This window comes from Camelus dromedarius, chromosome X, assembly GCF_036321535.1.
Source record: "Camelus dromedarius isolate mCamDro1 chromosome X, mCamDro1.pat, whole genome shotgun sequence".
Lineage (NCBI taxonomy): Eukaryota > Metazoa > Chordata > Mammalia > Artiodactyla > Camelidae > Camelus > Camelus dromedarius.
In genome coordinates, this window is record NC_087472.1 from 50062042 (window position 1) to 50077554 (window position 15513).

Consider the following 15513-nt stretch of genomic DNA (forward strand, 5'->3'; position numbering starts at 1 on the left):
TTTTTTTAAAAAGGAGGAGGAAGAAAAAATAGAAAGATAATCATGGTTACTCTACTCGCAAGTAATTAATTTCTCCTAAAGAATGATATTGATAAATATCAAACTATCAACCTTTTTACATAGCTATACAAATGCATATTTGTGGGTCTTGAAAAAAGGTCTGAGAGGACAGAAAAGTAAGGGAAATGCCCCTTCCAAAGACTTCTTATCCTCAGAGTAAGGGATGCCTATCTGATAATAGATACCATTTTCTTTGGATATAACCCCTTAGTAATTCATGGTCTGACGGTTAATACTAACCCTCTCTTCAAGAATGCCCTAAGAAAGTATGCACCATGGAGACTGAAGCCTTCCAAAGGGCCATGTATGCCTGATCTCTCCAGCAGGAAGTCAGAATCCCAGTGCTAATGATTATATTGATTAAAAAATATCATTCATTATTATTATTTTTAGTTGACATACAATAAAATTAAATTTTATGTTGGTGTACTGCATGCATGAATTTTTTAAATCACCACCACTGATAGGATAAAGAACAATTCAACACCCCAAGAATTCCATAAACTAATCATAACTCAATTAAAAAAATGTTAAAAAAAAAACCCCAAGAATTCCCTCATACAAGCCCTTTTGTATTCAGACCCTGTTCCCACTACTAACCCCAGGGATCCATTGTCTCTATAGATTTATCTTTTCCATAAACTCATAAATGTGATAATAGAATATGGATCCTTTTGGGTCCACATTCTTTAACTTACTAAAAAATACATTTAAAATTCATCCACATTGTTACATATATAAAATCCATTCCTTTTTATGGCTAAGTAGTATTCCATTGTATGGCTGTACAACAGTTGAAGGGCATCTGGGCTGTTTCCAATTTGGGGCATTATGAATAATGCTGTATTAAATATTTGCTTGTAGGCTTTTGTGTTTTAACTTCTCTAGGTTGAGTACCTAGAAGTGTGACTGATAGGGTTCATGATGAGTGTATATTTAACTTTATAAGAAATTGCCAAACTGTTTTTCAAAGTAGCTGTACCCACTCTGCACTCCCACCAGTAATGGTAATGTTACAATTTCTCCTAATCCTTGCCAGCACTTGCTAGTGTCAGGGTTTTATAACTGTTTATTCCCAATCTAATAGGTATTTAATGGCATCTCATGGTTTAAATTTGAATTTCCCTGACTCATAATGCTGAACATATTTCATATGCTTACTTGTTATTCATTTATCTTCTTTGGTGAATTGCCTATCTGTCAAAGTTTTTTGTCCATTTAAAAAAATTGGTGGGCTGCTTGTTTTATTATTGTTGAAGTTTGAGCTTTTTTTTTTAATGTATTCTGGATACAAGTCTTTTATCAGGTATGCAATTGTCTACCAGATGGTGGCTTGTCTTATTATATTTATGGTGTCCTTAGCAGAGCAAAGTTTTTAATTTTGGTGAAATCCCATTTAGTGAGTTTTTCTTTTATGAATTTTGCTTTTGATGTCAGATCTAGGAGGTCTTTGCTTAACCCAAGGTTATGAAAATTTGTTCCTATGTATTCTTCTAAGAGTTATATATTTTAATAGTATTAATTTAGGTTCATGATCCATTTTGGGTTAACTTTTGCACATGGTGAAAAGTTTAGGTTTAAGTTCATCCCTTTTTGCATGTGTATATTCAGTTGTTTTAGCACTGTTTGTTGAAAAGACTTGCCTTCCTCCATTGAATTGTCTTTACATCTTTGTCAAAAGTTGATTGACCATATTTGTGTGAGTTTCTATCTGGACTCTCTCTTCTGATTTCATCAATCTATTTGCCTATCTTTTCTCCAATAGCACACTGTCTTGATTATTGTAGCTTTATAGTAAGCTTAATATTGAGTGATATCTGTACTCCAACTTAACTATTTTTTTTTCAAAATTAGTATGGGCATGGCTATTCCAGTACCTTTGTCATTCCATATAATTTTTAGAACTCACTTGTGTATATCTACAAAGAATTTTGTTGGAATTTTTTATTGGGATTGCATTAAATTTATAGATGCATTTGGAGAGAATTGGCATCATGGCTATATAGAATATTCCAATCCAGGAACATGGGATATTTTCCATTTACTTAGGCCTTATTTGATTTCCTTTATCAGTGTTATATAGTTTTCAGCATACAGCTCATATGTTGTTTGATATATACTTTAATATTTCACTGGGGGGTATTGTGAATGTCATTGTTCATTTTTATTCCAATTTCTACTTGTTCACTGATAGTGTATAGAAATACTATTGATTTTTGTATGTTCACCTTATATCCTTCAGTTTTCCCAAACTTATTTATATTAGTTCCAAGAGGTTTTTTTGTAGATTTGCTAGGATTGTCTACATAGACAATCTGGTCAATTGTGAATAAGGGTAATTTTATTCTTTTCCTTTCAAATATGAAATCCTTTTATTTCATTTTCTTCCCTTTCTTCACTGTCAAGGACTTTGAGGAGTGGTGAGAGCAGACATCCTTGCTAGTTCCTGATTGTAGGGGGAAAGCATTCAGTCTTTCACCATCAAGTATGATATATGCTGTAGGTTTTTTGTAGATATCTTTTATCAGATTTATCATTAGGCATGAATGTAGGGTTTTATCCACTGCTTTATTGGCATCAACTGAGATGACTATATATTTTTTTCTTTTTGGGTTTGTTAATATGGTGAATTATATTGATTGATTTTCAAATGTTGAATTCTTTGCATTCCTGGGACAAACCCCATTTGTTGATAATGTATTATTCTTATTGTATTTTGTTGTATTTGAATTGTTAATATTTTGTTGAAGATTTTTGAGCTTCTGTTCATGTTATTGTTTTATAGTTATTATTTCTTGTATTATTTTTGTTTGCTTTTAGTGTCAGGGTAATGCTGGCCTCAAAATACATTAGTAAGTGTTCTTCTCTTCTGGAAGAAATTGTATAGAAAGTGTAATGATTTTTCTCTAAATATTTGGTGAAATTTAGCCTTTTTCTTTTTGGAAGGTTTACTATTATGAATTCTAGTTCTTTTATAAATATAGATTTAGTCAGTTTATCTATTTCATTTTGTGTGAGTTGTGGTAGTTTGTGGTTTTCAAGGAATTGGTCCATTTCATCCAAGTTGGAAACTGTATGAATGTAGAGTTGTTAATAGGGTACTTTATTAGCCTATTAATGTCTGTGGAGTTAGTAATGATATCTCTCCTCTTTCATTCATGATTTTAGTTATTTGTACTTTCTTTTTTCTTTGTCTATCTTGTTACAGGATTATCAATTTTACCGATTTTTCAGAGAATCTTTTTTTTTAGCTTTATTGATTTTTTTCTATTCTTTTTCTGTTCTTAATCTCATTGATTTCAGTACTTATACTTATTATTTCCCTTTTTTTCTTTGCTTTGGGTATTTTTGTACATATATTTTGAATAATTCTATTAGGTTAAAATTACTCTTTATAATTTCTTTGCATTACAACACAGATACCCAGAACAGACATCATAGGGCTTTACTTTCTAACTAAGCTCTTCCATCCTAGCCAAGCTTTTTAAATTATAAACGAAAGTCGTACAACCAAACTTGATTCTATCTTTCCTTTTTGGTAAGTTGATTGAGCCTTCTCTGTGACTGTGTCATCTGGCATTTCCCCACTTCTGTTGTTTTCCCTTTTCTCAAGTCCGACCTGTCTCATATGATACTTTCTTCTATAGGCAGATTTCTATCTGCAAAGCCATGGCAAGCCCTTTCTTTCTTTATGCCAAGCCCAATTTAAAGCATGGTGTTAAGAACTCCCATTTATTGTGTAGTTACTAGGAACCAGACACCATGCTAAGTATTTTACATGCATTTTATCTAATCTACACAACAAGCCATTTGTTAGGGACTATTATCCATTTCATTGAGCATAGCAGAAGCTTAGAGAAGAAGTATGACTTGCCAGACCATAGAGCTAATATGTGGAAAAGCAAAAATTTAAATCCAGGTCTGTCTGACTGCAAAGTTACACTCATCAGCACTACATTATATAGCCTGTGGTATATTCCAATATTCTCCTTTTATTAAAATAAAAATATTTTACATTTAGTATCAGAATACCTTAGATAGCTATAATTAAAGTACTACACTGTAGTTCATGCTTATCCTAACCTCCCCATTTATATAGAACAGTATGACTCTTACCCAGGGTTGTAGCTCACCTCTACTTCCTCATAAGCTTTCTTTTTAAATTTTATTTATTTAAAAAAAATTTTATTGAAGTATAGCCAGTTACAATGTGTCAATTTCTGGTGTACAGCACAATGTCCCAGTCATCCATGTACATAACATATATTTGTTTTTGTGTTCTTTTTCATTAAAGGTTACTACAAAATATTAAATATAGTTCCCTGTGCCATACAGAAGAAATTCTGATAGACTTTTAATGACCCATTCCTGAGCTGCTTACAATTTCTTACCCAATACATTGGAAGTCTCATCTCCCTGGCACGACAGCCTTCCTCTTTGGTCCAAGCCTGCACTCAACATACTGGTATAATTTGGGGATTTTCAAACTTTATTGTGCATCAGAATCACCAGAAGTTCTTGTTAAACAGATTGTTGGGCCCCACCCCCAGAGTTTCTGACTCAGTAGATCTGGGGTGAGGCCCAAGGATTTGCATTTCTAAAAATTTTCCAGGAGAAGCTGATGCTTCTGGTTCAGGGACCTCACTTCAAGTATCACTGGTATACTGATATGGGTGATCAAATGGTCTTTGGTATGATTTCATGGTATTGGTAGATTTATGAACTAGTTATGAATTCCCACTTATTTTATGAGTTTAATATAAAACATATGGAAGAAAAAAGCAAAAAGAAAATAAAAGTCTGAAAAGCCCCAGTCACTAAAATTATTCCACACAAAATACCTTACATCACCAACAAAACTTGAAAAGCTCTACACAGCATCGTCCCATTTAGATCACAGTGTACGTTAGTTTATAAAAGGCTGTAAGAACTATGTCAATAAAGTTACTTCTCAAATTATATTTAACCCAATATTTCTTTCATTACTTTTTTTTAAAACTGAAGTGTAGTCAGTTACAATGTGTCAATTTCTGGTGTACAGCATGATGTCCCAGTCATGCATATACATACAAAAATATATTCATTTTCATATTCTTTTTCATTATAAGTTATTACAAGATAAGTACTCACCTATTTTTGATTAATAAATACATATAAATATATTTGACTGTTTAATAATGGTTCTTGCTGTGTTTTCTACTTGAAAAACCCAAGGGATTGACACTGCATTCCATAAGCTTCATGATTATGCTACCCTTCTTACACTGGTGTATGAGAGAGACAGTAAGAGCTGATTTCTTATTCTCAGTTCCAGACTTGTTCAGAGAATCCTTAATTATATTTCTGGCATTTACTTTGTTTCAGTCAGTAATATAAATATTTTGTGTTTAGTACTGAAAAAAATCTCATTTACGATGATGGATTTGATTTCCTCTTAAAAATGATATCCCTTTAGAAGCTAATTCAGTTCTAATAGACTTAAAAATCTTTATTGTTTTTCATTATAAAAGTAATTCATTCTTTAAAAATGAAAATAACTAAAGACAGGAATAAAGTAGAAAATGAAACTTCCCCATATTGATGGTGGGACCAAGGGATGGAGTAAGAATCAGGAATGGCTGCCTAATACATTATTGGTAATAAATAAAAAACAGTGATTTACATTTTGACTAAACTGTTTTTTTTTTTTTGACTATGCTGTTTTTGAAGGCCATCTGAAAAAGTCCTAATTTTACCTACCTCATAAAATTGTTATTACGGTTAAATGCAAAAGTGTCTGCTAATTGTGATACACTATCCAGATATAAAATTTTAAAATATATTATTCACAGGTGGTGTGGTGTGATTTGTGTGAAATAGTAGGCTTTGGAAAGCAAATATGAATGTCCCAAGAGGTTAGGTCTGGTGTTTTAAAAGCTTAGGACCTAAAACGATGAAGGTAAAACAGTTCAGTAATTTATCAAAATTGATGTACAGAACTATATTAGAATATTAAATTATAATACTAATTATGAATTTAACACCAAATGAATTTCGTCAGCAGCAGCACTGGAGTTTTTATGTGTATAACTAATGCTGTACTCCACCTCCTGTTTTATGGGGCTGACGCTCCTATCTATCTCTAGCCCTAGCCCGTTGCTTCAGGCTAATGGTGTAATGGCAAAGGATAGAGTTAAACCAAAGTCATTCAAGTCTTTTTTCCTTTCACCTTCTCTATGATCAAGGAGAAGTATGTTCATATAGAAAAGCTCAACAAACATTGGTCAGAGGGAGCTGAAGGCCAAGGTAGTGAGATGACTGTAGGAAAGCACGTAGGTTTTACTAAATGGGTCCAAGTCATGTGATCCAGCAGAACTCAATTCCAACCTTCTGACAGAACTTAAAGTTGAGCTTGCTTAACTGCTGTTGGGAAACTTTAGACTAGGCAATGTTTCAGAATATCAGAGATGAAAAAACAGTCTTGATTAAAAAAAGAATAGCAAATTTACACACTAAGCAGTTTAGTCTGATATCCATTCAAGTCAAAACTCTGTATCAGAGTATCAAGTGTCTGATGATACCTGTACTTAGAAGAGAGATAGGTGATCCCTGAGAGTCCTTTGGTATTCCTTGTTATGGTTTCTGAATCTCTGTCCTTAAGTAAATTTTAATTGTGGCATAATTTTGCTCAGAACTAAATAATTCCAATGTTCTAAGAGCCACATTAGAGAAAATCAGACCTGGATTCTGTGCAGAGCAAATAACTCCTCTGTATGATTTTGAATGCAGCTGGCACCAAGCCTCTCTGATTCTGGCAGATCACCAGGGGTGCCTGAACTTTCTTGTAAAAGAGATTACCTTAGAGTAGCATAGCATTTCTCAAAGTGTGTCATGAATAACACTGGTCTACAGTGTGTTATACCTGGAAAAGTATTTTGTGACCAAACGAATTTAAGAAATATTGGATTTACTATATATAAAAATAGATAAAGAACAAATTTCTTACATATAGCACAGAGAACTATATTCAATATCTTGTAATAACCGTTAATGGAAAAGAATATGAAAATGAATATATGTGTGTGTGTGTATATATATATATGATATATATATATCATATATATATATATGCATGCCTGGAACATTATGCTATACACCAGAAATTGACACACTGTAACTGACTGTACTTCAATTAATAAAAAATAGATGAGTACTAATATCATCTGCATAAAGGAGAAATAAAACAATTGGAGATACAGATCAACCAAGGCACACAGGAATTCTCAGAGGAGCAAAAACTTTGGAGAGAATAATTGATAAGCCTCTCTGAGGTAGACAAGGGTGGTCAACATCTGTTTCATAGTTAAATGTGGTTTGTCTGTCAGATAGTGTCTAATCTCATTCCTTATATACTGTCCCTGTGGTTCAAGCTCTTGCTCCTTCACACCCAGCCATGTAGAACAGGGATGGATGAGGCTCAGGAATTGGATGAGTGTGTCAGTTTCACACATTAATTTTTGCCCAACTGCATCAAGGTGGTTACCTCAAGCTATCATATGTCCAAGAAATATGGAGGGCAGGTATGGTCACCATTCTACAGATGAAGTAATTTTTTTCTTCATCTCAATCTCCTGCTTTATTTACTAGGTCACCTCTTGGATGCAGATATTAGCAGCACTCTGTGTGAGTGTTTATGAGTTTGCGTATGCTTGACATTCAGATTTCAACAATCAGAGCTGACTGGATGACCTCACTTAACACCCATTCCCTGTTCACATATAAAGCTTATTCAAAATGATACTGCTAGTGATATTAACAAGTTATTGATCTGATATTTTGCCCGGCTGTTTGGCAGGTCATATGTTTCTAATTAACTTTTCATTGATTCTTGAGGAACAGCATTAAAATGAACAAGGATTAGATTTGAAAGCTTTGCATACAACACACAAATAGAAATGTAAATATATAATAAATTATTTTAAAGACTTTTTAAGGTCGATTTTCAGCATTTTGCATTCTTCTCCCCCATAAAAAAATACAAAGATTCTTTTTAAAGTCACTTACATGCTAACAGTTCAAAACCGTTTTTTTTTTAAATTTCCACTTAGATGTTTTAGATGGCCAGATACAGAACATAATTGACAATTTTATTGAGCAGAATAATATAGTAGAGAACAACTTAAACTCTAATATGAGTTACCCTCTGTTCAAATGCCAGACTTATCATACACCAGTAGTTTAACTTTGGGAAGTTTTTCAGCCTCTCTGTGTAATGTCTGTGCCTCAGTTCCTCACCTATAAACCCTCATAAATTTGGGAGGATGACAGATAATCCATTTAAAAGTTCTCCACATGGTCATAGTGAGTGACCGGTAAATCATTACCTTTTGTTCACTCAGCAGATAAAAACCTGGCTAGCCAGCTTGATGATATTCTCTTCCTCTCCAGAATGGTGGGGGTGTCTTAGGTTCTACAGTATATATACACACTAGGAAGATCTCCCTTTTCTGAAAACACCTTCATTGTCTGAGTATTCTGGAGTTTAGTGGTGCTGAAATACCTCACAAGGCAAAATCTGGTGGATAAGTAGATACTATGGTTGTAATTTTAAGTAGTAATATAAGTGCTGAGCATATTTAAATCTCATCATATCAAGGAAGGCAATTCTCAGGACTTGCAAGCTCCCTTAACAACTATATATTAAAAAGACAGTCAAACTCAGTGTTTCCTAAGGCACAAATAAAGTCAGGGTACATTCCTTTGTAAAAATGCAAAACAATAAATATAAATGTTAAAATGCAAAGCATTTGTGGAATGGTTAGATTCTTCTTGACCAATTTCCCACGTAGGGACAGCAATTTAATCATTTAGACAAATCTACCGTACTTTAAATTAGAAAGCCATACGAGGCCTGGAGCAAGATAAACAGGTCCATAAATTAGAGAGAGTTGCTAGAAGGAGACCCCATAGCAATCTCCCTTAACTGCGATTACCAGCTGCGTTTTGCAAAGAATGCAAATTTATCTGTGAAACCTAGTGTGTCTCTAGGCTAATACCCCGTATTTTGGTCTGGGACTCTGGAATGATAATACTCCTGCTTGTAATTACCTTTGCTAAGCCTAAGAACCCTGGGAAAGCCAATTTCATGTGACGTTTGTGACGTTTTTTCTTCTCAAGATTTGGCATGGACATGTCTTTGTTTGCCTGTTTACGGTGAAAGTGAATTTCCAAGCCTGTGGACTTGGAATCTCTGGCTGCTACCCTGAATTTCCACATTTCCTCGCTTTCCAGACTTCTTAGCCTACCGGGCAGCCTGGTAGCTACCTGCGTGGTAAAGCAGGGCCTCTCCGGGCAGGTAAACCTGCCCGGTGATTCCGCCCCTCAGGGGCGTGGCCGTACTATTTCCTGGAGCCATCTCCCAGGGTGGTTCCACTTTGCATTTGCACTCAACTACTTTGCTGCCTCCTCTGCAGCTGCCAGACCTGCTTCTGCTGCTGCTCAGGTAACGCTTGTCTCTAGGCAGAGGTGGCTGATAAAAGGCTCCGACGTGTGCTTGCCTGCCTGCTTTCTTACCCCTTTCTTTCACGATCTTTCGCTGTTTGTTCCTTAGGGAGAGCATCTGGGGAGGACCTTGCTGACCACTGAGAAGATGATGAGCTCAAGCTATTGGAGTGAGACGAGCAGCAGCAGTTGTGGGACTCAGCAGGCCCCAGAGGGGCTGCAGTACCAACCCCAGAATTACCACTGTTACCATCAGTCAAGCCCAGCCCAGCAGCCTCCAGAAAAAAATGTAGTTTATGAGCGAGTGAGGACCTACAGTGGGCCCATGAACAAGGTGGTTCAGGCCTTGGACCCCATCGGCTCACGAGAAGTGCTCTCCCCTCTCAAAACTGCCTCCTCCTACCAAAATTTGGTTTGGAGCGACCGTTCCCAGGTACCACAAAGACAGCTATGCCAGAAGAGTAGCGAGGGGAAATCTTGAACCTCATTTCCTTTGTTTCCTGCTTCTCTGCTTCTGTTCTACAGGATCTCATCTTTTGGATCGCAGCTATTTAGGCAACGTATGGTCACTCAAATTCTATCCTTTGGCTGTTCTTTCATTTACTAGGGCCTGTAGCCTTTTGTTTACCAGTTCCGATGATTTGCATAATCTAACTAGAGCATAGGATGACTTCATTTTTTGTTGGATTATTTGATTGGAATATCTGATTTGAAGTATTCTTTTGCTCCCACCGCAAAGCAATCCTCAACTTGAATAGTCATTAAAAAAATTTTTTTTGGGGGGTAGGGTAGGTGATTTGGTTTATTTTAATGGAGGTCCTGGGGATTGCACCCGGGACCTCGTGCATGCTAAGCATGCGCTCTACCACTGAGCTATGCGCTCCACCTTGAATATAGTCATTTTTATAAAATAAATTCCCACTTGTTCACTTCATATAGCAAAAGTTAAACAGGCTTTTTTTTTTTTTTATCAAATATGGTGGTGCAGGGATTTGGCATGTATGGAGTGATGAGCAATTATTTGTGTTTAGCTGCCTTGGGATAAGCGACAGGCACAAATGTCTGAATTGTCTTATGTGTTTCATCTTCTGAAAAGGATACATGGGCTCTTGTATAGCCAGGGTGGATAATTTATGAATATTTGTAGAAGGAGTATTGAAAGAGTGGATATAAGACTGAGGAAGGCAAGTTGTAAGCAACTGTTACATGAAAGTTAAAAATATTGGAGGTCTAAGCCACCGTTTAAAATGAGATACATTTATTTTTAAAGGTGTTATTTTAGCATTAGTATCTGTGCTAATAGTCTTGCCAATGTATGTGAAAGAACATGTAAGACAATATCAGATTAACAGTTCCATCTGTTTTCATCTTTAACGCTTTTACATTAAATTTGAGTGTCTTTGAGCTTTCACAGAAACTTCTATCCTATCTGAAATTATATTTCAAGATACAAGTTGTACTGTCAAGGGCTCAAAAAGCAACTAGCGGGATGATATTATCCTAGATTGCATTATTATGCTGATCTGGAATAAGATGGATTATTTTCCCAAAAACCACAATTTAAAGTAGGATATGAAGCAACCTTTCTAAAATGCATGATAAAACTATTTTTAAAAGAATTTTTGAAAGAGATAGGTTACTCAACAACTACAAAGGTCACAATTTTACTCTTTTATTTCACTCCTAGCCTAATTTGAGGGGAAAAAAATACAAAGAAAAAAAAAAAAACCAGCACTGACTTTCAGTAATTTCCTAGTTGAGAAAACTCCACCTGTATTGAAGTCAAAGGGAAGAAAAATAAAAGGTTAAAACTACTAGTTTGTGATCCCAATAATGCAAATATACATTCCAATATTCAGTATTAGGATGTTAATGAACAGCAGAGTGGGTGTCACCCATGTTCCTGAGTAGCCCCAAAACAATGCGAAAGTTGAAAACAACAGTTACCATTATCATAGGAATGCTAAAATCACCCTATCTGACAGAATTCTTTAAATACATTAACCTCTTTTCTTATCAAACTTGCTAGTAAAAGAAAGATAAACAGATCAAAATTTAAAAACTGAAATTTGGCAAATTATAAATATTGACCATGGAACAATTTTTAGGATCACACTTTATGGTGTACTCCCTTATTTCAACTTTCCTTTTCAATAGTCCTGGGACCAAGCTGGTTGAGTTTTTTAAAAGACTTTATTTCTACCTGATATTTGCTAAAGTGATCCTTCCAAGAGTAGTTCCACCTTGAATCATATCTCCCCATAGGGGAGTTTATAAAGAAACTTTGGGACAGAAAGTATGGCCACAGAAACTGGGATAAGAGATTGGAATGGAAGGTGTTGTGAAGTTAATCATAATTGGAAAGAAAGAAAAGTAAGGACTGGGTGAGGATGAAGGAAGTGAGATTCTAGATCTGTGATAAGAGAAAAAAATAAGAGTCTTTGAGGGAGAGGGTATACCTCAGTGGTAAGAGTAAATGCCTGGCATGTACAAGGTCCTGGTTTCAATCCCCAGTACCTCTGTTTAAAAAAATAAACAAATAAACCTCAAATTACTTCTCCCTCTTAATTTTTTCTTTAAAAAGCCTTTCTTTTTTTTTTTTCAAAAAAAGAATCTTCATTCCCTTAGTGAAACAAGAAGAGAGAACATTTGACTATAAAATTTCAAACTGAGTTATGTATCAAAGGGCATTCATAAATCCACTGAAAGATAATTTGGCAAGAAAGCTTTTAGATAGCTGCCACAAAGAATGTGACTAGGAAACTATTATTTTATTTCCTTTTTCCCTGTTTACTGGGAGGATGGCATTGTATAGCGTAGGACTTCAAATTTATCTGAAATTACCTTCATGCTAACTAAATGGATAAGATATGTCAGCGGCTTTATTATATACCATACCAGGCACAGGCAAGCAGTAGATATGACTTGAAACCCTTTTTGTTTGTTTGTTTGTTTTATGTTTTAAAATTCTCTCCTTCAATAGGCCATGTTTCCACGCATTTTGAGTTGTTATATAACAATTACTCTGATGCTAGAGTTTGTGACCATGGCAGCTAGGAAAATAGTTATAATAATCAATTTTTGGTTACATGAATTCAATTAAACTTTTATTTCAATTGTTTTTTAGCATTTTGGTGTTAAGATGGCAGTTAGAGAATTCATAATTCTTAAAAAAAAATAGGATTGCCGGTAGTAAAATATGTTCCCTTTAGAAACTGAAATTGATGCTACTCAGCTTTGCTTCCTGAATCTTAATTTTAGCTTATGTGGTAGACATTTTAGATTTAATCAAATGCTTTTTGCAGCATTTTAATATTTTCTATTTCTGGCTTTTTGTGCTTTCTTGCATTAAAATGGTGTTTATAGACAAACATATTTAAAAATTCTTCAGATATAATGTTGCTTTGTTTCTTGCCTACAATTGATTAGATACATTTTATGACTCTTGGTTATTATTTTGTCTGATTGATTCAGGGTTTCTCAGAAAAAACTGAATGTAGAAACCAGTTGCTGAGGAAATTGTCTAAATTGATGGTAGAATGAAAATGACTAGGCTTATCCATATGAACAGGAAAAAGCAAAAGCAGGTGTAATCAAGGTCATGGGTGCATTTTAGAACTGAATGTGGTCTTGTAAATAAATGGAGTTCTAGAAACTACATAAAAAAGAAAACACAAACCTTATAGCTCAACCTCTTAAAAGGCCTAAATATTAAACAACCATCACTAACTCAAAATGAACTACTGCCTTAATTCAACAGCATTGCTGTGAATACACATTGGACATGTATATTTTCCTTTCCATTAATTTTAGCTGTTTATGAAGTTCAAGCTATTTTTCCATGTATATAGAAGAGCTCTGTTGTGTGAGAGAGAACTTGATCAAAATAAAATATTTTCAATACCAGCCATTCTTTGAGCACATATTTATTAAGTGCCTATTATGTAGGAGGCACCATGATTATCCGGATAAATACCATTTGCTTATTGAGGGAGAGTCCACATTGAGGACAGATATATAAGACCTGGTCTGTAGATGTCCTATATGCCTAGATTTCATTTTAAAATATAATTTTGTGCTTTAGCCATCAATATTTTATCGAATAAAACAAGTTATGGTGCAAGAAGGGACCTCTTAGAGTATGTGTTATGTGGGTTACCGGTCTTTTAAATTTGAAACTTCCAACCAAATTTAACTCCAGAAAGCAGCCCAGGGGAGAACATGAATTTATGAATGGCCTCTCCTCTCAATAATTATTCAGCTTGGGCTTTTCTTTGTTTACATGATTTTTTTTTCCTTTTTCTTTGGTTACAAAGATCGTGGATTGCTCCCTTACTGTGCCAGGATTTCTATACACTATCAGAAAATTTTCCTGTTCTATGGAATGGGTGTGTTGCTTTGATAAATTGTTATTCAAAGGCGTGGTCACTAAAGTGAATGATTGTTCAGGGAAGTAGGTTGCCTGCAAAAGGAATGAGGTCATAGGATAAAGAGGCCAGAGGTTTCAGCTTTGGTCATCCCTCTTGTGCTTGCAATTAAATGAAGCTATAGAAATTGAGTGCAGTTAATTGCTGGGTGAAAATGCCCTTGCCTATTGTCTCTTGTTTAAGGGAGGGCTGATAATTGCCGAGCCTGTTTTCAGTCAGTGGCACCCACAAGCTATCATTGTGTGTGTGTGTGTGTGTGAGTGTGTGTGAAGGTCAGGTTGGGGGTTGGGAGCAGGTGTGGCGGGCAAGGGCAAGGGAGGTGAACTTTTCCTTTAACTGTTGTGAAAAAAAAATTTTTTTCTCTTGACAATTCTTGGTAAAACAACTGCAAAGTCTTGGACTTGCCATGCTCTTAAACCCCATTTCAAAGTGAAACATTTTCTAAACAAGTATATTTGAGCTTCACACCAACAGCTATCTTAATAGCCATCTTTTTAAAAATTTTATTTTTTTGGAGGGAGGAATTGGATTTACTTATTTATTTGCTTTTAGAAGAGATACTGGGGCTTGAACCCAGGACGTTGTTATGCTAAGCATGCGCCTTACCACTTGAGCTATACCCTCCCACCATACCCTCCCCGCCATAGCCATTCTTTTTTGACGTACATTGGAGCATATGTACTTCTTGTTTTTAAAGACAAAAAGCATACATTGCGAAGTGACTATCTACTTTTTCTCTCCTAGTTTCCTTCAAGAAAAGAAGAGAAAGCATCTAGGAATGGGTCTCTTAAATGAGGGATTTTCACTGGAGGGAAGGGACGAGGGGAAGGAGTTCTATTGCTATTACATTCTATTGCTTTCTTTACATGAGAACAGAGTCACAGACTTTATCCTAAATTAAGAAAGTGTTTGTTTCCTCCAAAGAGAGATCATTATAATTTACATGTTTCTTTCTGTACAAAGTTCAGAACAGCATCTCAACAATAACCTAAGGCAGGTGTTTAACCATGTTACTGACATTGAAAGGTTCTAACAAAAACATCTCCCATTCTATTCAGAGAATTCATTCAAATGGCAGTTTGCCTTGGCAAATTCTGTCAGCATGAATGTCAGGTGGTTTTTAAAGATACTGCCTCTTTTGAAACTGCTCAGCCTAGACTGTTCCTAAGTCACTATTAATACTTTCAGTGATTCTCATAGTCATTAAAACTGACAGGAGCATCTACAAGGCTCCCATGGTTTTCCTTCTCAGAACATTATATTATTTATTCATTTTTAAGTAAAGTTTTAAAATTCAAAGTAGACAACATGAAAGAGTTTCACATTCATTTCAACAAGCTTCCAAATATTTAGAGAACAAAGTCCTGTACTATGTATGTAATCTTTTCTGTTACCTAATTCTCACTTCCAGCAATCTCGGTTTCTCTCCTGTATGTATTGCACCAAAGTCTTGAACTCTTTGACCAGGCCTATCAATAGGAAAATGAAAGCCAATAGGTATTGACTGAAGATGTTCATTATTTTTAGAGTCTAGAGACCAATCACA

At 35.1% G+C, this 15513-nt stretch overlaps 1 protein-coding gene across 2 annotated transcripts in view; it reads left to right on the plus strand.

Moving 5' to 3' along the window:
• Positions 1 to 9490: 9490 nt before the first annotated feature.
• POF1B (POF1B actin binding protein) overlaps positions 9491 to 15513 on the plus strand; it is a 72167-nt gene continuing 66144 nt past the window's right edge. For both annotated transcript variants that reach the window (XM_031445980.2, XM_010983401.3), the window contains exons 1-2: positions 9491 to 9541; positions 9650 to 9973. In XM_031445980.2, the coding sequence (XP_031301840.1) occupies positions 9689 to 9973 (285 nt within the window). In that variant the 5' untranslated portion in view covers positions 9491 to 9541; positions 9650 to 9688. The remainder of the gene's footprint in view (positions 9542 to 9649; positions 9974 to 15513) is intronic.